Below are 26,513 nucleotides of genomic sequence, written 5' to 3' on the forward strand. Positions count from 1 at the left end.
AACTCTGCCTGTCAAAAAAAAAAAAAAAAAAAAAAAAAGATAGTCTATGCAATTATGATACCCATGGCCTACATCAGAGTGCCTGGGTTCACTTCTTAGCTCCTAACTCCAGTTTCTCTCCAACACAAGCCTCTGGGAGACAGCAGCACTGAGCTAAGAAATGGGTCTCTGGCCACCCACGCTGGAGACCTGGATTATGTTCCTGTAGCCTGGCTCCGGCCCCAACCTTGGTCTTTGCAAAGTGAGCCAGCAGAAGAGAGTGCACTCTCACATACATTTGTGTGTATAAATGTGCACACACACAAATGAGAGGCAGAGAGACATACTCAAATTACAAAGATACACACATGTGTGCTGTCACATTGTCCAGCGTCCAGAGAGAAGCAATGGGACTTCTCACACTTAATGTACAGGAGGAGCTCTCCCTGGATCAGGAGAAGTAGGGAAACATGAGGAAAAGACTAGGTCAGGCTAGATGAAAGTTAATCACTATGTTAGGAAGACCCAGAGCAAGTTCAAATATATGTTTTTTATTTTATCTTCCTATTTTAGGGAAAAATTCTTCCTGTCTGTAGGACAGCTACAAGAAAGCTTTCAGAGAAATCTCTCTGTGGTACTGTGACAGTAAGGGTTCAAAGATTAAGTACGAAGATTTCCCAGTGTAAGATGAGGTCTGGCTAACCACCTTCCCCACCCCTATTTCACATGGAATGTTGAGAGGTCTAAGAACATAGAAATTTAGAACTAACGCACAACCTTTGGCTCAAATATAAAGAGAGTGGCTGGCGCCTTGGCTCAACAGGCTAATCCTCCACCTTGCGGCGCCAGCACACCGGGTTCTAGTGCCTGTTGGGGCACCGGATTCTATCCCGGTTGCCCCTCTTCCAGGCCAGATCTCTGCTATGGCCCTGGAGTGCAGTGGAGGATGGCCCAAGTGCTTGGGCCCTGCACCCCATGGGAGACCAGGAGAAGCACCTGGCTCCTGGCTTCGGATCAGCGAGATGCGCCGGCCGCAGCGGCCATTGGAGGGTGAACCAACAGCAAAAAGGAAGACCTTTCTCTCTGTCTCTCTATCTACTCTGTCAAAAAAAAATTTATATATATATATATACATATATATATATATATATATATATATATATATATAAAGAGCATCTATAAAATAATGCTAGGACTAAATGAAGCTAAGTAAAAACCCCTCAACAGACTCCTCTGAGTAAAAGGAGAATGGAACCGCATGTCTCTCCAAGGTCTGTTGTCCAACTCAGGAACAAGAGTCCACACCAACCAACCAGTCACCTTCCTCGGTTCTTAGAGATTTTTTACAACAGTCAAGTTATTGTCTTCCCCACAGCATTCTTCTGCCTAATGCTCATTTATGCCTCCAATTACAGCTTACAGTAGGGAAGTCAGGATTGGCTAACTGGCGGCAAGGAGGCCCAGCTTCTAGGTTAGGTAAAGGCGGCACCCAGTGCCCTCCAAGGCAGGTACCACCGATCAAGTGTTACCTTATAGTGATCTTTGTAAAAACTACCCCCCCCCATTTTTTTTTTGAGAGTTAGAGAGAGAGACAGGAAGAGAGAGCTCCCATCCAGTGGTTCATTCCCCCAATGCCCACAACGTGTTGAGGGCCGAAGCCAGGAGCCAAGAACTCCATCCGGGTCTCCCGCATGGGTGGCAGGAAGCCGGCTACTGGAGCCTCACTGCTGCCTCCCGGGATCTGCGCTCACAAAAGCTGGACTTTGAGGAGATGGAGAAGGGCTTGAGTCCAGGCACCCCAGTGTGGGGCCCGGGGGTCCTAACTGGCCTCTTGACCGCCGGATCAAACACCTAACCTCGGGATGATTTCCAAAGTGCTTTCACGTGTCATCCGATGTACAGAAAGGCCAGCACACCGCACGGGCAAAAGGACGCTGGAGATGACCTTTCAGGATTCTCATCTAGCGCAGGAGCTGGCAGTGGAGCAAAGCCATAGCAACCTCAGCACAGCACCAGGATTCCTGAGGCAGACAAAAGGCTAATTAAGGGTTTGTGTACGAAGCTGACTTCCATTTTTGTGTTTACCCTTGAAAACCAGCTTGCTAGCAAAGCAAAGAGGATGGGACAGGCCACAGACAGAGGTGAGGGTAGGAGAGGGAAGTTGACCTGCAAGATGTGCTGGGAGTCTCCCTCATATTCATTCATTCATTCATTCATTCTCTCTCTCTCTCTCTCTCACACACACACACACACACACACACACCAAGCTCCAAGGCCAGCTTTCAAAGGGCCAGGAGCTCAGAAAGATGGCTCTCTGTTTTGGAAACTTGGTGACAAAAACTCACAGGGGCATCTTGTCACATCTCTGCTACAACAATCCCTGAACGTAGCACCTTCTCAGAGACACAAGGACACTTTTCTTGGCAAACAATGCCAGCAAATCCTTTAGTATTAGCTGCAAGGCACTTCTTTCGGAACCGTGAATCCTGGGGAAGAATGTGCTGCGCGTGATTGGCTGCGCTATGTGGAGAGCTGTCTCCCTTTCAGCTTTCCTTCAAACGCGGCCGTGGGTGAAGGATACAGCACGGGACATACAGAGAGGCACAGGCTGGCTGTTACCAGACCATTTCACTACGCAAACGGAGCTGAAAATGGAATGAGGCTTCTGCCCCTGGCCAAGGACCAGATTTCCTTTCGGCCCCAAACAAAGGATGAAAAACATGGAACAGCAGCTTCAAGATAGGGGTGTGGGGAAACCAAGAGCAGTGATCCCCGAGAGGTGGGCAACCAATGGGATGAGCTTCAAGACGACCACAGATCACTGCCTTGGCCAGAGCTCTCCACCACAGGGAAGGGGTGGTTTCTTGGGTTGGCAGAGTGTGGCTAGGGCAAGGGAGGGGGGCAGCTAGAGTGGGCAGGGCATAGAACCCGGAAGAGAAAGGCAGAGGGGGAATTCTGCAGAGCTGCACGGGGCCCTGGGAGCCTTCACCTGGTGCTGGTCAGGGCTCGCCCGTGAGGAGACTCCCCACGCTGGGGAGAAGAACTGCTCTGAGGGGCACAGGGCGGATCCTCTGAGCCCAGACAGGGTCAGACTTGCTTCCTAGTCCTATAAACCAGGTCACAATTCGTGGGGGCATCAGATGGAGCATTCAGCGTGGCTCTGGTTCAGTCGTGGGGGAAACCCCCCTCAGGACTGCAGTCAGTATACATTTCCTGGAAAGGGCCAGTGAGTATTTTATGCTTTGTGGCTCCTGTGGTCCCTAGTGCAACTGCTCAGCTCGGCCACTGCACGGAGAGAGCACCTGCAGGTGACACACAAGTCAACAAGCACGGCTGTGTTCCCATACAGCTGTGTACAACTCCAAGCTCTGAATTTCGTGATTCTTAAGTCACAACATGCTTTTTTTTTTTCCTTTTTGGACAGGCAGAGTGGACAGTGAGAGAGACAGAGAGACAGAGAGAAAGGTCCTCCTTTGCCGTTGGTTCACCCTCCAATGGCCGCTGTGGCCGGCGCACCGTGCTGATCCGAAGCCAGGAGCCAGGTGCTTCTCCTGGTCTCCCATGGGGTGCAGGGCCCAAGGACTTGGGCCATCCTCCACTGCCTTCCCAGGCCATAGCAGAGAGCTGGCCTGGAAGAGGGACAACTGGGACAGAATCCGGCACCCTGACCGGGACTAGAACCTGGTGTGCCGGCGCCGCAGGTGGAGGATTAGCCTATTGAGCCACAGCACTGGCCAACATGCTCTTCTTTTGGTTATTTTTCAACCGTTTGAAAATTAGAGTATTTTGTTTGTTTAATTGGCAGACCACACAAGTAAGTGGCAGACCAGATGTGGCCCATGGGTCATGGTTTGCCGACTCCCGCTCTAAAATAAACACCTCATTGGTTTGCCTTACGAAGCAAGAATCAAGTAACTGCATCCCACTGCAGCTCTCAGGAGCATCTCTAGAAACACACACACACACACATCCAGTAACAGAGAAAAATCCACAATAACTGGCATCCCACTAAGGTCAGAAACAAGGTTGAGTGTTCGCGCTACTGCTATCCAACACCGCACAGGAGGTGCAGCTAGTGTAATAAGACAAGAAAAATAAATAAGTCCATATTAAAATGAAGAAATACAACTGTCTTTATTCACAGATGACATGGTCATTTGTGTGGGGAAAAAAAATCATACTGACCTGAAAAATAATCTATTAGACCAAATTAGTGAGCTTTAGCAAAGTTGTACAATCCAAGGTCAATACACAAGATCGATGATAGGGGCCAGTGTTGCAGCACAATGGGTTAAACCAATGCCCCCCTTCGTTTCTGTCTCCTTCTCTCCCTCCTCCTTTTTTCAAATAAATTAAATATTTTAAAAAATTATGCATATACAAGCGATAATCAAATTGAAAATTTTAATGCCATTCACAATTGAATAAAACAGAAATACTTAGGGGTAAATCTGATAAAAGATGTACAAGATAGTTGAGTGACAATCAAAAAGCATTGCTAAGAAAATTAAAGAACTAGACAGAGATGTACCACGTTCATGGACTGGGAGACTTGACGTTAAGATATCACTGTTCCATGAATTCATTCAAAGACCCAGCGTAATCCAGATCCAGATTCCAGGAGGTTTTTTGTTGTAGAAATTGAAAGCAGATCCTAAAATACACATGGAAGTATAAAAGATTTACAATATTCAATTAAAAAAGAACTAAGTTGGACAGCTTATACTATCTGACTTAAAGCTCTGTCCGCTGGATTGGCATACACTGTGGCACAGGGGATTAAGTCACTGTCTGAGACACTCACATCCTGTATCAGGGTGCCAGTTCAAGTCCTGGCTCCTACACTTCTCACCCAGCTTCCGGCTAATGCATCCTGGGAGCCAGATGATGCCTCCAGTATCTCTACCTGCCCCTCCCCCCCTTCAAGTACTTAAAAACATTTAAGATAGGGGCCAGCGCTGTGGTATAATTGGCTAAGCCTCCACCTGCATCCCATGTGGGCGCTGGTTTGTGTCCCAGCTGCTCCTCTTCAAATCCAGCTCTCTGCTGTGGCCTGGGAAAGCAGTAGTAGATGGCCCAAGTCCTTGGGCCCCTGCACCTGTGTGGGAGACCTGGAAGAAGCTCCTGGCTTCCTATCTGCTCAGCTCCAGCTGCTGCAGCCATTTAGGGAGTGAACCAGCAGACAGAAGACCTTTTCCTTTGTCTGTAACTCTACCTCTCAAATAAATTCTTAAGTGTATTAAAAAAAAAACTGTCATAAAGGTACAATAATCAAGTGAAACAAATATGCAAATAAAAAAGAAAGGAGTCCAAAATTAGCCCAATATATACATGGTCCATTGGCTTTTCTGACAAAAGTAGAGCAATTTAGTAGAGAAAGGATAGTCTTCTTTTAAAAAATGATGCTAGATCAGATATCCACAGGCAAAAACAAAACACTGAACTTCTATCCCTATCTCATGATACAAAAAAATAAATTCAAAGTAGATCACAGATCTAACGTGTAAACCTAAAACCACAAAATTTCTAGAAATAAACAAAGCAGCACATTTTGTTGCTCCAGGCTGGTCAGTGATTTCCTATTTACAACCAAAAACACAAACCACACAAGAACTTTATAAAACTTAGGAGCCCGTCTGTGAAAGACACGGTCAAGAGGATAAAGAAGGTAAAATAAGACTAGGGGAAATAAGGTAGGGGAAACACGCACCTGACTCAAAACATAGGCAAAACTGCATCTTTAAAAATTCTTGCACACTAACAGACAGCCCAGTTGAAAATGGGTAAGCCATCTGAGCAGACACTTAACTAATGAAGACAGAGATGGCAAACAGGCAGAGGCAGAGCCAGCAGTGATGAGCGCGCCGGCTATCAGCATCATAGTGAGATAGCACCTGCACGCCTACTGTTTTGGTGAGGATGAGAAACAGCCAGAACCCTTATACGCTCCTGCTGGGGATGTAACATGGTGCAGTCACTTTTGAAATTGGTTTGGCAGTGTAGGGGCTGGCACTGTGGCACAGTGAGCTAGCCTGCCACCTACGACACCACCATCCCATGTTGGAGAGCCAGATCCAGTCCTGGCTGCTCCGCTTCCTATCCAGCTCCCTGCTAAGGTGCCTGGAAAAGCAGAAGATGGCCCAACGACGTGGACTCCTGCCACCCATGTGGGAGACCCAGGTGGAGTTCCAGGTTCCCGGCTTTGGCTTGGTCCAGCCCCAGCCTTTGCTGTCACTGCAAGAGTGAACCAAAGAGGCTCCTGGCTCCTGGCATCAGATTGGCCCAGCTCAGGCTGTTGAGGCCATTTGAGGAGTGAACCAGCAAATGGGAGACCTTTCTCTCTCTGCCTCTCATTCCCTGTGTAACTCTGATTTTCAAATAAATAAATTAAAAAAAAAAAAGTACCTCCTTAAAAAAACTTCAAACAACTCAATAGTTAATTAACTGGATCAAAATATGGTCAAAGGACCTGAACAGACATTTCTCAAAAGATGTGCAAAAGGCCCATTATATGGGAAAATGCCCAACATCACTAATTATCAAGGAAATGCCAATCAAAACCACAATGAGCTATTACAACTGTTAGAATGCCTTTCATCAAAAAGGGCAAACGATAACAATCACTGGCAAGGATGTGGGGAAAGAAATCCTTGTACACTGCTGATAGGAACATAAATTAATAAAGCTATTGTGGAAAATAGTGCAAAAGATGAAAAAGAGCACTACCATATGACCCAGCGACTCCACTACTGGGCACATACCCAATAACCAAAGGAAAGAAGATCCGTGTATGTCAACTGTCTGCACTCCTATGTTCAATGCGGCATGACTCCAAATCATTGTGATACAGATTCAGCCTACGACACAAGGGAGTACTACTCAGCCTTCACAAAGGAGGAAACCTCGTTATTTTTAACAAGGTGGGTGAACCTGGAGGCCATCATGTTACGAGAAAGAAGCCAGGGACAAGAAAGACAAATGTGAACTCACGGAGGTGTGGAATCCAAAAGGTCAAACTCGGAGAAGCAGAGAGTAGGATGGTGCTCACTGGGAGCTGGGAGGTGGGGGTGGGATGGACAGATTTGGGAGATGTTGGTCACAAAACGCTGGTCAAGAGATCTGTTGTACAACACGGTGGCTAACTCCCTTGAAAACTGCTGAGAGAGGGGCCAGTACTGTGGCCTGGCAGGTTAGGCCTCCGCCTGTGACGCCAGCATCCCGTATGGGTGCCAGTTCGTGTCCTGGATGCTCCTCATCCCATCCAGCTCTCTGCGAATGCACCTGGGAAAGCAGCGGAAGATGGCCCAAATCCTTGGGCCCCTGCACCCACATGGGAGACCTGGAATAAGCTCCTGGCTCCTGGCTTCATCTTGGCCCAGCCCTAGCCATTATGGCCACTTGGGGGAGTGAACCAGCAGATAGAATATCTGTCTCTCCCTCTCTCTCTGTAGCTCTGCCTTTGAAATAAATATTTGACAAAGAAAAAAAAAGAACCCAATTATTTGAGCCATCCCCACCGCCTGCCCTGGGTCTGCTTCAGTGGGAAGCTGAAACCAGGAGCCAGGGCCAGATATCCAACACAAGTACTGCGCTATGGGCTGCAGGCATCCCAATCAGCATCTCAGCCGCACTTCTCAGAGTAAATTTTTAGGCATTTTCACCGCAAATAAATAAGTATGTAACACAATACAAATGTTAGCTTAATTTACCCTTTCTGTGATGTATACGTTTTCCAAAGCATCACGTTGTGCACAATGACAATTTGCCAGTGACAAAATGTTAAAGCAGACACCTGCTGCCTGACTCAATCATGCTGTTTATAGGTATTTACCTAAGACAAATGAAAACTGATGTCCAAAGACCTTCACCTGAACGCTCATAGCAGCTTTATGTATAACAGCCCCAAACCAAAAAGAACCCAGATACCCATCAACAGGTGATTGGATAACACAGTTTGTGACAGAGGCATACCATGGCACAGTGCACTGTAAGGGAACAAAATACTGCCACGTGAAACATGAACACTTAGAGAAACAAACCAGACCTCCCTCCTCCTCCTCCCCCGGGGAGCGCGCCTGGAGGACTCTTTATATAAAATTACAGAAGAGAGACACTAATTTAGAGTGGCAGCAAGCAGAACAGCAGTTGTCTAGGAATGAGGGAAGCAGCAAGGAGAATTACAAAATGACATGGAGGAAATCTTTGGGAGTGATGAGTATGTTTGCTCTGATCGTACTGAGGGTTTTGCGGGTTTGTAGATGTGTGTCAACGCGTCCCAAATCATCCAATTCAAATGTGTGCTATTTATGATAGCATCAACTCCATCTCAATAAAGCTATCTTTAAAAAGCAGAATTACAAAGATCATACCTGTATATACTGACATGAAACATGTCCATGACACACTACATTTTTTAAAAGCTGTGGAAGAGGGCCAGTGCTGTGGCACAGCGGGCAAAGCCACCACCTGCAGTGCCAGCATCCCATATGGGTGCTGGTTCTAGTGCCGGCTGCTCCACTTCCAATCCAGCTCTCTGCTATGGCCTGGGAAATCAGGAGAAGATGGCCCAAGTCCTTGGGCCCCTGCACCCACGTGGGAGACCCAGAAGCAGCTCCTGGATCCTAGCTTTGCATCGGCCCTGCTCTGGCTATCACAGCCATCTGGGGAGGAAACCAACGGATGGAAGATCTCCCTCTCTGCCTCTGCCTCTAAATCTGCCTTTCAAATAAATGTCTTAAAAAAAAAAAAAAAAAAGGTGTGGATGATACACCTATCAGGAGATACCTGTATCTCTCACGTGTTACACTGAATACATGTATGTCCATGGATCCACATCTGAGGAAACATCTCTGGCCCCACTGAACCCAGGCTGAGACTGGAGAAGCAATCTAGAGGGTTTGTCATCTTTCCTAGCCCTAGATGGCTTGAACTATGTATGGCAATCATGCATTGCTTCTCAAGTTTGAAAAGCAGAAGAGGTTGAAAAAGAAACAATTAGCATCTGTTTGTAAAGAAAACCATAATGTCTTTAAATCACTCATGTAAATAGATGATCTTTTTGCAGTGTAAAAAAAAATTAGGCTTAAAAGCTACTGAGCAAGATGAACTTGAAGGTAAAAACCAAACTGACTTATTTTACAGAAGAAAAAGATGGAGTCTTGCGTTCGGAAAAAAAGCTATAGGTACACACATCAAATTAGCCCAGACTCGTCAGCATGAGACCAGCTCAGGCCCGAAGGCAGATGCCTGCTTCCGTGAGCTGCGGGGTGGGTGACGGCCCACGTCTACTCCTCAGGTATTCTGAGGCGTGAAGATCCCAAGAGCCTTAAAAGGCCAACAGTTTTCGCTCTCATTTGCAGTGGGGGTTAAGGGACATTCAAGGCTGTTGCAAAAAGCTGGCAAGGTTACTTCTAAGCCCACACTCTTTGGGGTGTTCAGTACCTTGGATAATTTTCTGCTGCTGTTGCCGAATCTCATCAAAACCCAAGCCTCTGGTCTCCTCTGGCTCCTCCAAGAGCCAAGGGTTGGGCGCTCCTCGCTTAGCTTCTTCACTCATCAGACTGGACCTGAGAACAATGTTAAATGCATTACATACAGCAGAAAACACAGCTCAGCTGCAAACCGCTCCCACAGGTGCAGAGAGGCCCAGCCTCACGTGCTCTGAAAATTCAACCTGACCACAATTTACGGCATCCTTGGTTTATGCCAGGAACTGTGTTCCAGTGCTGTTGAGAGATACAGGAATGAACAAGGTCCAAGTCTGGTCCAAGGAATTACAGCTTGCAAGAGAGATGATGGGAGAACCTAACACTCACACTAATCCTCCAAGAGGTACCGGAGCCCATAACCACACAGAGATTAGGAAAGGAGTTCTTAAATGGACTTTTTATTGAAGACAAAGTAGGTGCCTTGTTAGCACAGTAGGTAGTGTGTCACTCTCATATTTAAGAATTTTTTTTCATACACCAAAGGTAGAAATATTATCTATTGGGGTTGGCGCTGTGGCGTAGTGGGTAAGGCCACCACCTGCGGCACCAGCATCACGCATGGGTGCCAGTTCGAGTCCTGGCTGCTTCATTTCCAATCCAGCTCTCTGCTATAGCCTAGGAAAGCAGAAGATGGCCCAGGTCCTTAGGCCGCTGCACCCGCAAGGGAGACCCAGAAGAAGCTCCTGGCTTTGGATTGGTACAGCTCCAGCTGTTGTGGCCAATTGAGGAGTGAACCAGCAGATGGAAGACCTCTCTCTCTCTGCCTCTCCTTCTCTGTAATTCTTTCAAATAAATAAATAAATCTGGGGCTGGTGCCATGGCTCACTTGGCTAATCCTCTACCTGTGGTGCTGGCATCCCATATGGGCACCGAGTTCTAGTCCCGGTTGCTGCTTTTCCAGTCCAGTTCTCTGCTGTGGCCTGGGAGGGCAGTGGAGGATGGCCCAAGTGCTTGGGCCCTGCACTCGTGTGGGAGACCAGGAGGAAGCACCTGACTCCTGGCTTTGGATCGGCACAGTGCTGGCCGTGGCAGCCATGTGGGGAGTGAACCAATGGAAGAAAGGCCTTTGTCTCTGACTCTACCTGTCAAATAAATAAATCAATCTATCTATCTTAAAAAAGAAATATTATCTGTTAAGCAGATACAATGTCATGACTACAGAGTATAGCATGAAAAGATGACCCTATAATTTCTCATTAAAGGATAGTTGGTTGCCCACCAATATAGAGGTTCAAGTTCAATTGTATGGATGTAACAGAGCACTCAGGACATCATCAACACATTGGGAACTGTCAGTCTTAACCTTTACTCCTTCTAGTAGTCCACATGCTCGCTCTTCACCAGACACACTGCTCACTATCCAGGGAACATTTTCCTCCTCTGTGCCCGTTTACAGGGTTCTTCTCACGTACCTACCCTCCTGTCCCTACCCAAGCACGTTCTGCCCGACTTGCAAGAATCGGCTTGTCCAGGAGACCATCTCTGACCCCTCAACATACAGAGGGACATTCGTTTTAGAGCTCTGAGTTCATTAAAAAATAAACAAATAAAATAACGAGGATGTGGGGCCGGCGCTGTGGTGTATTAGGCTGGGCTCCGCCTGCAGCGCCAGCATCCCATATGGGCGCCGGTTGTGTCCCAGCTGCTTCTCTTCCAATCCAGCTCTCTGCTATGGCCTGGGAAAGCAGTGGGAGATGGCTCAAGTCCTTGGCCCCTGCACCCATGTGGGAGACCTGAAAGAAGCTCCTGGCTTTGGCCTGGTCCTGCCCTGGCTGTCATGATCATTTGGGAAGTGAACCAGGAGATAGAAGACCTTTCTTTGTCTCTCTGTCTATAACTCTGGTTCTCAAATAAACAAAATCTTAAAAAAAAAAAAAAAAAGTAGGAACTACAGGTTTCAAAAACCTAGGTAAGGGGCCAGTGCTGTGGCGTAGTGGGTAAAGGCCCAGCCTGCAGTGCCGCCATCCCATATGAGCGCCGGTTCGAGTCCTGGCTGCTCCACTTCCCATCCAGCTCTCTGCTATGGCCTGGGAAAGCAGTAAAGATGGCCCAAGCCTGTGCCCACATGGGAGACCCACAAGAAGCTCCTGGCTTCAGATCGGCACAGCTCTGGCTGCTGCAGCCAATTGAGGAGTGAAGCAGTGGATGGAAGACAGACCTCTCTCCTTCCCTCTCTCTCTCTGGCTCTCCTCTGTGTGACTCTTTCAAGAAAAATAAATTTAAAAAAAAATCTAGGCAAATCCTAAATCCTGAGTTCTGACGGCATTAAAAGAAAAAAAAAAAAAAGGCAACAATGTTACAGCAGCAGTAGGAGCAACACCAATCATTCACTCTGTACAGACACAGCTCTAGGTTTTATACCCACACACACCTATCTCCACTATTCAGCATCCTTCCAGGCCTGATCACATCCGTCATTGTCTAGAAATCACCGCTACTCTATCTGTTTAACCTTTCACACACGAATCCCAGGTCCACCAGGCAGGCGGGAGGAACTGCAGATCACCGCTCTCTGCACTGCCCACAGCTCCCCAGACGCAGTGAACGGCCGACAGCACACCACCCACCAACAGCTACAGGCTGCAACAGCCACCTTACAGGGCTGCTGCATTAAATAACAACTAAAAATAAATCATTCATTCAAAACACATTCACTCGATGCATATTATCAGGTGTGCATTATTCTAATCAATGGATATAAAAAATAGACAAAAATGGATGAAAATCTCACCCCTTACAAAGCATAACTTTTTAAAGATTTATTTGAAAGCCAGAGAGAAAGATGTCTTCTATCTGCTGGGTCACTCCCCAGATGACCACAACTGCCAGTGATTGGCCAGGTGGAAGCAAGGAGCAAGAGCTTCAACCAGGTCTCCCATGTGGGTGCAGGGGCCCAAGCACTTAGGCCATCCTCTGCTGCTTTTCCTAGGCACATTAGCAGGGCCTGGATTGAAAGTGGAGAAGCCAGGGCTTCAACTGGTGCCCTCATGGGATACTGGCATCACAGGCAGTGGCTTCACCTGCTATGCCACAGCATCGGCTCCATAAAGCATAAATTCCTTACAGTTGTTGTTTTGATTCTGGGGTGTATGTGTGCTGGGGTCGGAGGGAGCAGGGTACAGTGTGTGAACTGTGTGCAAAGCGCTTAACATAGTACAAGCACTAGGCAGAAAATCATCACTCAATAAACGTTAACTGTTATCATTATACTAGTAATTGCACTATACATATAGAACTCGTGGAAGTACTACTGTTGAATAAATGAGTCAATCCCAAAAGCTATACTGATTTCATTTTTAGCTTAGCACTTTAAATCCTATAGAAGAATATGATATCAAGAGACTAAGCCACGTAACACTGCAAGAAAATGTTTGATTCTTCAGACTGAGATTTTACCCACACGGCTCTTCTCAAGTGCACACAGAAGTAAACCTTTACCACTGTATCAAAAAAGCAGATGTGTTTCTTTAAAAAAATATATTTGAAAGGTAGAATTGCACAGAGGGAGGGAGGGAGGGAGATATAGAGAGAATTTTTCATCTGCTGGTTCACTCCTCAAATGGCTTAACATCCAGGGCTGGCCCAGGATGAAACCATGAGCCAGGAGCCTCTTTTGGGTCTTCCATGTGGCTACAGGGGCCCAAGGACTTGGGCCATCTTCTGCTGCCTTCCAAGGCTATTAGCAGGGAGCTGGATTGGAAGTGGAGCAGTCCAGACATGAACCAGTGTCCATATGGGATGCTGGCATTGCAGGCAGTTGCTTAACCTGCTATGCCACAATGCCAGCCCCCAGATTTCTTTAAAGCCTTACTTTTAAGTGAGTAGCCTCAAGTATCCAAGAGGTAAAAGTTTCAGATTTAAATCCTGTAATAACCACTCAACTTCATCTCCCTCTGCAACAAAATAGGAGTCATGTGGGATTCTGTACATGAGTCACTGTCAAACAAGTAGAACAGGTCAAAGGCGTAGAGGCTATTTGAAGCTCCTGGCCTAGATCTGTGCAGCTCTGGATGTCGTGGCCAACTGGGGAGTGAATCAGCAGATGGAAGACTCTCCCTGCTTCTCTCTGTATAACTTTCAAATAAATAAATCTTTTTTAAAAAAAAAATCAACACTAGGGGCTGACACTGTGGCATAGTGAGTAGAGCTGCCGCCTGCAGTGCCGGCATCCCATAAGGGCGCGCAGGTTTGAGTCCTAGTTGCTCCACTTCCAATCCAGCTCCCTGCTAATATGCCTGGGAAAGCAGTGGGAAATGGCCTGAGTGCTTGGGCCCCTGCACCCACGGGGGAAGACCCAGAGGAAGCTCCTGGCTTCAGATTGGCCCAGTTCTGGTCGTTTCAGCCACTTGGGGAATGAACCAGAAGATGGAAGGCTCTCTCTTTCTCTGCCTCTATGTAACTCTTTCAAATAGATATTTTTAAAAAAGATTTTCTTCATGAAGTACATAAATAAGAGGGGGGAAAATAGTACTTTCTCCCACAAAACCCATTCCTCTCTCCCCCTCAGCTTCTCAGTTTGTTTAAATCCACTATGGACCACCCACTGGCTCAGGCCAAAAACCTGGGACCCTTTCTTTCACACCCCACATCATCTACTCCATCAGCCAAGCCCTCAGAGCATCCACGTCTACACTGGGACCACCCCAGCATACCTGTCGCCTGCTTCTACTCCCTCTCCTCACAGCTGCCGGAGCCTCTTCCTCTGCTCAGAGCCTCCCAGGGTCTTCCCATCACTGGCAGCATAACCAGCGACGAGCCCCAGGGCTCCCAGCTGACTCTAGAATGTACTAGAACATTCCATCGCAGGGCTGAGGCACTGGTCCCTGACGTCGATGGCCCTGCCTCCCTTCTGCACTCAACCTCTGCTCCAACGTCGTCTCCTCCAGAGAGGTTTCCTGGCTATGCCATCTCCAGGAGCCCCCTCCCTCCTGATCCTGCTCCATCTCTCCCGACCGCACTTAAACTGCCAGCTATTACATCTTCTTTCTCCCTCTCCCCTACACTAGACTATGAGCTCCATGAGGCTAAGAACCTGGTCAGGCGTTAACAGGCACAAAAAGAAAAATTCTGATTGAATGAATCCAAGCAGGAGAGTTGCCAAGGGCAGGCGAGTTAAGACACTGCCCGGGATATCTGCATCCCGTACGGTGCTGCCCGGCTGCCAGTCCCAGCTGGGCTCCCAATTCCAGCTCCCTGCTCTGGTGCACCTTGGAATACCTGGGTCTCTGACACTCATATCGGAGACCCAGGTTGAGTTGTTGGCTCCTGGCCTTGACCCGGCTTAGCCCTGACTGTTGCGAGGCATTCGGAGAATGAACAAGCACATGTGTCTCTCTGCCTTTCAAATAAAAAATTTTAAGAGTAGAGAGTGAGCAAAATTGGGGGAGGGCGGAGGCTGAATCTAGAAGAATTCCAAAATAGGTAGCTATAGTGAGTGTGCTTCTGTTAGAGTATCCTTCATCCATGGGGCCAGCACTGTGGCATAGTGGGTAAAGCCACCTACAGGGCCAGCAACCCAAATGGGCCCTCGTTCGAGTCCTGGCTGCTCCACTTCCAATCCAGCTCTCTGCTATGGCCTGGGAAAGCAGTGGAAGACGGCCCAAGTCCTTGGGCCCTGCACCCACGTGGGAGACCTGGGAGAAGCTCCTGGCTCCTGATGGGCCCAGCTCTGGCCATTGTGGCCATTTGGAGAATGAACCACAGATGGAAGATATCTTTGTCGCTGCCTCTCTAACTCTGCCTTTCAAATAAAAATATATATACATTTTTTTTAAAAAAAATCGTTCATTCTCACTCATCCAGAATTGGACAAATCAGGCTTTCTGCAAGCTGTTCCCCATCCTATGGACCCTCAAAGTGTGCATATGAATCCTCTCCTACATATGAGAGGTTCCCTTGAAGGATAAGCCAGCTGGTTCACTCTTCAACTCCCCAACTCCCTGGTTTACCCTTCAACCTACTGTGATTCAACTCCTGCATCTTCCACTAAAACTCCCCTCACCTATGGCCTTCTTCCCTGCAAACCTCACTCCTGGTTCCCTGGACCCCTCTCCAGGCTTTATCCTTATCTTCCCTCACCTTCCTCCAGGCCCCGCCCCGCCCACTGACTCCTCCTCCTCTTCGCAGGACGGATTCTGCCCCCCCACCTGCCAGCAAGTGCTGGTGTTCCACCGGAAGTCTGCCAAGAGCAGCTCTTCTCCCCACACTGTCTGTCCCCGGGGAGTTCTGTGTGCCCCAGTGGTTTCCCACCATGAGGACAGATGCCAACGGTGACCAGAAACACTTAGGCTCGGCACAAATGAAATTGGACAGACTCCCTGGAGTCTTTATGGTGGTGGATTCTTAACTAGGAGTAGGGGGCCGCACACTCCCTCCCTCGCAGGATGCTTCTGGAATCCCAGGATGATGGTGATGTTGATGGTGGTGGTGGTGATGGGGGTGGGGGTGGTGACAGCATACAAACAGTCAAAAAGAAATCCTGTGTAACAGGCAGCCCAGGCTGGCAGTGGTCACCCACCCCTCAGCCTGACCGAAAAGCACCGTGCTAAGTGAGGACTTAGAAAGGTCCTTGGCCCAGGACGCACGCCTGCAGGCAGGCTCTGCTTCTGCCCCTGTGGATGTACCGCTAGCTGGCTCTTCCACTCATCCGACATCATGCTCCCGGCCCTCCCTGCCCTTCCCTGCTCTGTGTTTGTCAGTGGTATCACCATACTCCCGACACAGCTCACCACTGACCCAGGCCTCCCTCACGGCTGGTTCTTGCGTCTGTTGGTCCCACCCTGGCTCAGACCCTCATCAACTCTATGGAGGACCACACCGTGGCCGCGGCCTCCTGATGGGGTCTCTGTGTTCCTTCCCAATCATTGCCTATACCAGAATCTTTCTCAGGTACCACGCCACCCATTTCCTCCACCGAAAACACTTCCATGACTCCCCAGGAGCTACAGAGCGAGCCTGGTCAGCTTCGCAATGGGGCCCTGGCTGCTCCTGCAACCCCATCTCCCCACACTTCCCCGCTCCTCTGCTCTCCAGACAAAGGCGCGAACTTCCACGCTCTCCTGTTTTTCTATGAGTCTGGAGGGCCCCCACCCCCACCCCTTGATCCATCTGGCAAAGCTCTATTCATCCCCTAAGGCCCAACCCAAACGTCACTCCTGCTGCTTAGCCCTTCCTGAGCCCGCCCCCAAGCCCCTGCCCTAGAATCAATCACTCGCTGGTGCTCCCGCGGCTCTGTGCTCCCAACCTCTGACGTGGCATTTATCAAGCGGGCCTGCAGTTGCTTACTTAGTCATCCGCCTCCCTTCCTGAATTATGAGCTCAATGAGGAAGGAGGCCACCATCCCCAGTACCAAAAAAAAAAAAAACAAAAACGCAGAGCCATGGAACATGCCAGAGAGGCGGCATTCGGGAAATGTTTATGCAACAGAACTGGGAAAACCACTGGGGTTTGAAGCCAGAGAGAAAGAGGGGGAAGAAAAAAAAAAAAAAAAAGGAGAGAAGTAACATTTTTATCTTGAGAAATTAACAGCCACAAGAAGAAAACTTAGTCAACTGCTACCTTCCTTCAAGACCACAACAGCAAAGACCAGCATCACTGGACGGCCGCAGAGGATCCCTGGAGGGGGGATCCTGTCAGTAAAGCACCTTGTAGCTCAACCTCGCTTTTGGCTAACAAGTCAGTCGTGTTCTCTCTTGCAAAGTTGAAGGAAGGAAGCACTACTCTCCTTCCGACGTCTTGGAACCTTTTAAAAAATAAATCCACTGCTTTCATCCATATCCCTTTGAGATGGAACTTATCTACCAAACGGAACTCATCAAATACACGCGACATCAGCGGGTTGGACAGATATCCATCTCGCAAAGGTTATCGCCGAAGGGTTTCACGGTCACACTTTCAGAGAAAGTGATGCACCTTATTGAATTAGGGCAACGTGGGCAGGGACACGTCCTGCTGACAAAGAGGCCGGAGCTTGCTGGAATTCAAGGCCAGGGTGTTCTTATACAGAATCGAAACAGCACAGGATTCCAAGAAATGGCTTGCTTTTCTTAGCATTTCAAAAAGATGTCAGAGTGACTACACAAAATGTTTATTTGGTCTGGAAGAAGTATCAGTTCACGGTCGGGAAGGTTTGCAATAAGGACCAAGCAGCTGTTCCTGGTGTGTCGGTGAGCCCAGTCTGTAGGGAGGCTCGTGCTACCAAGGTAGGGAAGAGCAGCTCCTTTCTTTCAAACCCGTTTTTCCTTCTGTAGTTTCTTTCTCTGAACAAATAGGATTCACAGGGGCCGGCGCTGTGGTGTAGCAGGTAAAGTCACCGCCTGCAGTGCCGGCATCCCATATGGGCACCGGTTCAAGTCCCGGCGGCTCCACTTCCCATCCAGCTCTCTGCTAAGGCCTGGGAAAGCAGTAGAAGATGAAAAAACAGAGGAAGCTCCTGGCTCTGGATTGGCGCAGCTCCGGCCATTACAGCCAATTGGGGAGTGAACCAGTGGATGGAAGACCCCCCTCTCTCTCTCTGTGCAACTCTGACTTTCAAATAAATAAGTCATTTTTAAAAAAATACAGATGCACAAAGGCTCAAATTTCCACCAGAAATGGGCTCTCGGACAAGGACGGGACCTCCGGAGAGCACGCCTGGCAGTAACCTGCAGAGGCTGCGGCAGCACGTCGGGTGGGCGGTGACTGGGGAGGCCGCCAGAGGGAACGGAGGGTTGTTCAAAGGGAAAAACCCCACAAGCGCTGGGGAATAACCCGGAGAGAGGGGAGAAAGATTTCCACTCGTGGGCGACTCGGGAGGAACCGACACAGTGTGGGCAAAGAGAAATCTTTTCGTTACCTCCCGAACTTCAACGGAGTTGCTAATAACAATCCCAAAGTATACTGTTCCTTCAGGACTCAAGGTCGGGATCCGTGGTTGGCGGACACCTGCAGTCGTGTCTACTGGACTGTTAGCCTCCTTCTGCCAGGCCAGGGACTCCAGACACTCTGTTTAAGCATCCCATCCGTCCTTATGTCCATCCAACAGAAACTGTGAATATTTTTTTGACAGGCAGAGTTAGACAGTGAGAGAGAGAGAGAGAGAAAGGTCTTCTTTCTGTTGGTTCACCCCCCCAAATGGCTGCTACGGCCGGCGCGTTGCACCGATCCGAAGCTAGGAGCCAGGTGCTTCCTCCTGGTCTCCCATGTGGGTGCAGGGCCCAAGCACCTGGGCCATCCTCCACTGCCTTCCCAGGCCACAGCAGAGAGCTGGACTGGAAGAGGAGCAATCGGGACAGAATCTGGTGCCCCAACCGGGACTAGAACCCGGTGTGCCGGCACCACAGGCGGAGGATTAGCCTAGTGAGCCACGGCGCCGGCCTGTGCTGAATATTCTAAGCATGAGGCACTAACCCAGAGGCTTGCAAGTGAACAAAACACAAACGCCTGATCTTCTAAAGCTGGTACTCTAGGGACCAAAAAAGGCTTAACATTGTGCCTAGTGCAAAGTAAATTCTCAGATTCTTCTGAATAAACAAACTGCGCTGAGTATCAGCTCAAGATAAGATCTCAAGTTGGAAAAAATATCTTCCTTACATATCATCCAAGGAAATTTCACCGTAGCATCTTGAACACCCCCTTCAAATAAGTGTTTTGCTAATTTTAAACCGATCCCTTCTTCCCCAAGCCCCCGTGGCCAAATTTACCTGGGTGACTTGGGGGGAAAGGGACACTACTTATGGAAAGGGAAATTTTCCATTATTCTTTGAACTTCCCCAGGGCTCCTAACAACCACCTCTTGGTGAAATTGTTCAGGATCACGGTCCACGGACGCACGGGGCTCGCCAGTCACAGTCACTGGACTATTCAACGCTTCAGCCTTTGGGTTTTTTGCACCCCACCCTTCTTCTTCCTCTGAAGACATGAATGCCAATCGGAATCACACTGCCCTTGAAACGACAAACAAATTAATTTGGGCTTTCAGGCCAAATTTCAGAAGCCCTGCCGCGCTCTTCCTGCGGGGTATCTGGGCGATCTAAAACCAGGCAAATAAAACAAGACAAGGGAACGTTCTTTCAGTGTTGGATTGTCACGGAAACTTGACCATAGAAAAGGGACGAGGGGCGCCAAAACCGCCAGGAATCCTGGTGCGAGTTGAAGGAGCTGTGTGGCCACAATTACGGTGCGTGGGAGCCACCTGCTGGTGGGCAGCTGAAGCGCACCCCACCGCCACCCAGAGGTCACCAGATGAGGAGTGGCTCTGCGCTTTATTCCACACGTGTATAGAAACAGGACGGACGGAAGTCAACAAGGTGCTCCACTCTGATGAGGGAGGGGCTGCTCCCAGAGCTGGGCCTCTCTGACATCGTCTCCAGTAAGAACTCTGGGTCTTGTGTTCAGAAATCCAGCGAGTGTCCAACTGACGTGACAATCTGTATGTTTGGTTTGTTTTTTGTTTTGTTTTTGCATTTCCACATCTGGCATGGTGGCCACCTCTGTCCCTTTCCTACTATTTTTCCCCCTTTTAACATTTTTCCCATTCCTGCTCATTTTATAAAAATAAAATGTCCAGGCCGGCGCCGCGGCTCACTAGGCTAATCCTCTGCCTTGCAGCGCCGGCACACCGGGTTCTAGTGCCGGTCGGGGCACCGATCCTGTCCCGGTAGCCCCTCTTCCAGGCCAGCTCTCTGCTGTGGCCAGGGAGTGCAGTGGAGGATGGCCCAAGTGCTTGGGCCCTGCACCCCATGGGAGACCAGGATAAGCACCTGGCTCCTGCCATCGGATCAGCGCGGTGCGCCGGTCGCAGCGCACTGGCCGCGGCGGCCATTGGAGGGTGAACCAATGGCAAAGGAAGACCTTTCTCTCTCTCTCTCACTATCCACTCTGCCTGTAAAAAAATAAAAAAAAATGAAGAAAAAAAATAAAATGTCCAATTCATTGTGCAAATGAGCACTAATAAAAAAAAAAAAAAGATTTGGAAGGCACAGTTACAGAGAAAGGAGGAGAAACAGAGATCTCCCATCCTGTAGTTCACTCTACAACTGGCTGCAACAACCTGGGCCGGGCCAGGCCGAAGCTAGGAGACTGGAACTCCGTCTGAGTCTCCCATGTTGGTACGGGGGGCCCAAGGGCTTAGGCCATCTTCTGCCACTTTCCCAGGTGCATCAGCAGGGAGCTGGATCAGAAGTGGAACAGCTGCGACTCGAACTGGCACCTGTATGGGATGCCAGAATCATAAGGGGCAGCTTAACCCACAGCACCACAACGCTGGCCCAAAATTAACACTATTCTTTGGACAAAGACGCGAGTCTAGTGAAACGAAGCTACTGGCTGGCAATGCCAGCAACAGTAGAAATTTGCCAAATGATGTACGAACACACCAATTTGGCCCCAGAAGAGTACACGAGGGTACCTGCACACTGAAAACACACAAACACCAAGGATGCCCGTCCGGCCAGCAATTCTACCTCCATAGCCTTGCTGAGCACACCAATCCGTCTGCCCTGTACGCGGGATGCCGTAACCCAGAGAGACCTGCACACTTCTCACCATGGCGCCCTCTCCCACTCAGGGCAGGCCCAGGACTCTGCTCAGCTCCCTTGGGTGACTTCTATGCAACCAGCTGGGCGCCAACGTGAGCCTGATGTGAAAGATTCCTCTAGAAAGAGTGGAATTCAAGAGACTACATGAGAGAGCACACACACACACACACACATACAGTGTACAAATTCTCCTCACTCTACAAAGGCGATCTCAGGTTTGACTGTGGCCAAAGTCTTCTCCACCCACACAAAAACGAGCCTTTGCTAACCTACCAAACCATATACACCCCATACCACACAAGTTAGCACTTCTTTATACAGCATCGCACTTGGCCTGCAAGCTGTGTGACAGACACACCTCATCAAGCAGCACACAATCTCTGGACGCCTGGGGCAGCAAGTGTCCATTCGTGTGCACAGGACACTGTCCAGCTTAAAGGGGCTTCACGTGTATTTCTCTTGAATTTCACAGCTTTTTGAGGGGTCGTCATTACCCTCATTTCACATGGGCTGAACAGGAAAGACTGTCAGAACTCCAACCTAGCTCTATCTTCCATCTCCCCCGCTGGGTCGCACACTGCACAGGCCATAGCGTGGGACTTCAGGGCTGGTGGAGGCCAAGACTGACCAGAGGGCCAATGAACGCACACAAAGACTGCGCACTCGGCCAAACAGACACACGAGGGCCACGTACCGCGTCAGGAGACCAAAATCCAGAGAGCGAGCGAGCCAGAGAGACAAAAGCCAGGGCAAAGGAGAAGCCTTGGGTTCTAGTTCTCTTCCTCTACCGCCAATTCACCTGGGGCACAATGCCCTCTCCAAGATTCAGTCCCTTAACCCACAAACCAAAAATCTCATCCCAAGACCACCTCTGAAGATGAAGATATAGGAGGGGCTGGCTCCGTGGCGTAGCAGGTAAAGCCCCAGCCTGCAGTGCCGGTATCCCGGTTGCTCCTCTTCCAGTCCAGCTCTCTGCTGTGGCCTGGGAAAGCAGTGGAAGATGCCCCAAGTCCTTGGGCCCCTGCACCCACATGGGAGACCTGGAAGAAGCTCCTGGCTTTGGATCAGCCCAGCTCCAGCCACTGGGGCCAATTGAGGAGTGAACCAGTGGGTCAAAGACCTGTCTCTCTCTCTCTCTCTGCCTCTCCTTCTCTGTGTAACTCTGCTTTCAAATAAATAAATCTTAAAAAAAATATATACAGGATCTGAGTGTCTGATAAAGAAGACAGGAAGGCAGAAACAGAGGATACAATTTTTTGATAAGGGAATTAATTTTTTAGCTCCTTAAATATTTTTCTGTATAAAAAGCACAAGCTGGAAAAGAGTCAGCAGATAATTTAAAAAAAAAAAATCAACATCATGACCTAAAACACAGTGTGCATAAATTCACTCTTCTTTCTTCTTCCTGCTTATTTCATGGACTGGAAGGTTCCTCCTTCTTTAATTCCCAAATGGCATTTAAACTTAAAATTAGTACATGCAGGAGTTAGGGATCATTTTCCTTTCCACACCACAAGTCACAACTGTACAAGAAGTTAAGAGTTGCAGTTCAAAACAAGATACTATCTCTAAGGGGCCGGTGCTATGGCACGGTGGGTTAACGCCCTGGCCTGCAGTGCCACCATCCCATATGGGCGCTGGTTCTAGTCCTGGCTGCTCCACTTCCGATCCAGCTCTCTCTGCTGTGGCCTGGGAAAGCAGTAGAAGATGGCGCAAGTCCTTGGGCCCCTGCACCCATGTGGGAGACCCGGAAGAGGCTCCTGGCTCCTGGCTTTGGATTGGCGCAGCTCCGGCTGTTACAGCCAACTGGGGAGTGAACCAGTGGTTGGAAGACCTCTCTCTCTGCCTCTCTTCTGTGTAACTCTGCCTTTCAAATAAATAAATAAATCTTTATTAAAAAAAAAAAAAGATACCATCTTTTCACCCCCTCAGAATTAGCAAAACCCAGCAAGTGCTGTCGTCCCCACCGGCAGCTAAAGCAGAGGGGAATGGGTCCTCTCGCTGCTTGCTGTAGGGAAGAAACAGACCCACACCTTTTGTTCTGGGACCTCCACTCTGGGGACCCTGTCCTACTAAACAGAAGCCACAGAACTTAGGGTTATCTACAGCAGCATTGTGTGCAGTGGCAAAAAACCCAACAACCCAACATCCACCACATAGGCAGTGGTTGGAAAAATGATTGCATTTTTATATAATAAAGCTACTGAAAAGAACTTGTTAGATCTATTGATTTGGAGGGACATCTAAATTTAAATGGAAAAAAAAAAAAGTAAATGACAGAAAAAGCTACCAGCACGTATAGTTCAATTTGGTTTTCATAAAAATAGGAAGAGACTTGTCACTTCCTATTCTGTCAATGTCCCCATGCATCCTTGTGCGAGTACAGGTGAAGGGGGGGGCAGGAAGCTGCCCCCTAGCAAGAGCGAATGCTGGTTGGCGACTTTAGGAGATCAGTATTGAAGGAAGGAAAGACGGAGACAGGGCATTAACCTCTGAGTATACATCAGTCTGGTTGGACTTGTTGTAAGGGGCATGTATCATGCTGGCAATTTCAAATCCAATTAGAAGCTGTCTCCTCATGATGAAGTGCGGAGGGGGCGGGGCAGGGAAGGGGCGCAAAGGTCCACGGGAGGGAACAACAGCGTTAGGGAAAAGTATTGGAGTGACTCAAAGCACCCCTCTTCTAAAGTGAAGGACAGCAAATCAAAACCAAGAAATGGCAAAGGCAAGAATGTTTTTTCAAGGGGAAGGAGCAACAGGAGAAAAAGACAAATAGGAGGAAGAAGAGAGAGAGGGAGGGAGAGAGGGAGGGAGACAGACAGACAGGGTGGGGTTGAGTCTACAGAGCCACTGAAGAGACGGCATGAGCAGGGCAAGCAGCTTTGCAGCCACACAGAGCAAGAGGGGGAAGGAGAAACAGAACCGGAAGGTTCCTGCACTTAACAAGCACAAGGGATCTTCATACTCTCTCCTCCTCAATGGAGAAAACCCGAACTTTTCAGCAGCCAGGAGGAGCCAACGAAGCTTCCCCTTCTACCAGCTAACATGCCCATCTGTGGCTGCTCTCAGTGTGTGAATATGTGTATTAGCATGTCCACACATGTGTGCGTGTATGATAGTGGACACGTGTGTGCACAAATGATAGTATTGTACACACATGTACATGGTAGTGGGCACGCATGATAGTGTGCACATGTGTGATAGTGCGGTGTGTGCATGTGCATGCTAGAGTATGTACATGTGATAGTGCAGTATGCACATGATAGCGTGCACACATGTATACATGCCACTGTACGTGTATGATGTATATGCAGTGTATACATGTATGCAGTGTTATGTACACATGTATGATAGTATGCCTGCAAATGAACGCACCATAATGTATGTTTATACATGTATGATATACATGTATTATTTATACATGTGTGTGGCAGTATGTATTCACAGTGTGCTGTTTATCCAGCACACCACACATGTTCACTGGGTCTTTTCCAGGCGAGACCACAAAGAGCAGCGCTGCCATAAACATTCCGGTACCTGTCTTTTTGCATAGTTCTATTTCAGCCGTAGGGTTTCCCATAGAGGTTGCACAGTTTGCAGTCCCACCGGTAGGATATGAGAATTCCAGTCGCTGCACCTCCTAGCAACGCCCGCCACGTCTGTCATTTCAACCTCAGCCCCTCTCGTAGGCAGGGCATCACGGTTTTCGTCTGTCATTTCCTAGGGAGCAGTCAAGTTCAACACCTGTTCACAGGCCCCTCGGCCTCGGTATCTTCTGAGAAGTCCAAGTTCAAGTCTTCCGCCTGTTTTCTCTTCCTCTAACCAGTTGTCTGCCGTTTTCCTGATTTACAGGGTTTCTTCACATTTCCTGGATACATTTCCTGTTGGACATCTGCCCTGCGTAGGTAGATTTCCATCCTGTGGCTCGTCTTCCACTCTTTATGGTATCTTTTAAGAAGCACAACTGCTTATTTTAATGAAGTCCAAATTATCCCATGTCCCTTTTATGTTTAGTGCTCTTTGCGGCCAGTTTAGGAAATCTCTGCCTATCCCGAGGTCATAAAGATGCTCTCACTTGATCTCACACGTTTAGATCTATGCTCTTTGGGAATTTATTTTATGTGGGGTGATAGCAGGGGCGGGGATTCATTTTTTCCGCATGGATATCCAGCTGGCCTAATACCATTTACTGAAAAGATTTTCTCTTCCCCACTGCGCCTCCGTGTCACCTTTGTCATAAATCAGGGGACGATGTGTGTGTGGGACTGGCTCGGAACTCTCTCTCGTTCTCTTTGCCAACACCACCCTGCGGCTTTACGTTATGGCAAGTCGTAATAACCGGTAATGCGAGTCCTCCAGCCTTTTTGTTCTTCAAAAATCACCTTGGCCCTTCTTGTCTCTTTGCATTGCCATGTAGGCTATAACTGTAGTCGGCTTCCCAAGTCACAAGACAGAAACACAGAGCTGGCTGGGGCTGTAAATGAGTTTTCTCTAAATCTACAAATCAATGTTGGGGGAAATGGCATCTTTATAATATTGAGTCTTCCAAAGTCTATTCTTGCTCAGATTTTAATTTTCCTGAATAATGTTTCATAGTTTTCAAGGACTTGCGTTGGACTTACTTCTACAGATTTCATGTTGCTAAAATACTATTTAAAAGTAGCATTTTTACATTTTTTTCACTTGATATTTTCTTTGTCTTAGGTTTTGTTTCTTTTTTTTTAATATTTATTTATTTGAAAGAGAAAGAGAGGGAACAAGCTTCCGTCTACTGGTTCACTCCTCAAAATGTCCCCAGTGGCCAGAGCTGGGCCAATTCGATGTCAGGAGCTTCTTCAGGGCCTCCCATGTGGTGCAAGGGCCCAAGCACTTAGGCTATTATTCGCTGCTTTCCCAGGCTCATTAGCAGGGAGTTGGCTCCAAAGTGGAGCAGCTGGGACTTGAACTAGCTCCCACATGGGATGACAGCACTACAGGCAGCAGCTTTACCTGCTGGGCCACAGTGTAAGTCCCCACACCCTGCCCCCCTCCCCTTTTCAATTTATTTATTTGAAAGACAGGAAGAGACAAAGAGACCCTCCATCTGCTAGTTCACTCCCTAAATGCCTGCAATAGCTGCGGCTGGACCAGGAACTCCACATGGGTCTCCCAAATGGTGGCAGGAACCCGTGTACTAGGGCCGTCTTCTGCTGCCTCCCAGCCGCATGACCAGGAAGCACAAAGCACAGTAGTCAGGACTTGAACCAGGCATTCCGATATGGGATGCAGGTGTCCCAAGGAGCGGGTCCACCCACTACTCCACAACACCTAACCCAGCTGTCTAGCTTTTAAAACATTCTGAAGGGGCTGGCATTATGGTCCAGTATGAGGAGTTGCCCCTTGCCGCACCAGCATCCCATACTGGAGTGCCGGTTCGAGTCCCAACTGCTCCCTCGATATGATCCATCTCTATGCTAATGCCCTTGCAAAGGCAACAGAGGATGGCCCAAGTGCTTGGGCCCCTGCACCCACGAGGGAGAGCCAGATGGA

General features: G+C 48.7%; 1 protein-coding gene across 1 annotated transcript in view; it reads right to left on the reverse strand.

The window, feature by feature from the left end:
* STX8 (syntaxin 8) overlaps positions 1-26,513 on the reverse strand; it is a 295,947-nt gene that overhangs the window by 225,343 nt on the left and 44,091 nt on the right. The window contains exon 5 of the mRNA XM_062216055.1: positions 9,421-9,545. Within this exon, the coding sequence (XP_062072039.1) occupies positions 9,421-9,545 (125 nt within the window). The remainder of the gene's footprint in view (positions 1-9,420; positions 9,546-26,513) is intronic.

Source organism: Lepus europaeus, chromosome 18 (assembly GCF_033115175.1).
Source record: "Lepus europaeus isolate LE1 chromosome 18, mLepTim1.pri, whole genome shotgun sequence".
In the NCBI taxonomy this organism is placed as follows: Eukaryota; Metazoa; Chordata; class Mammalia; order Lagomorpha; family Leporidae; genus Lepus; species Lepus europaeus.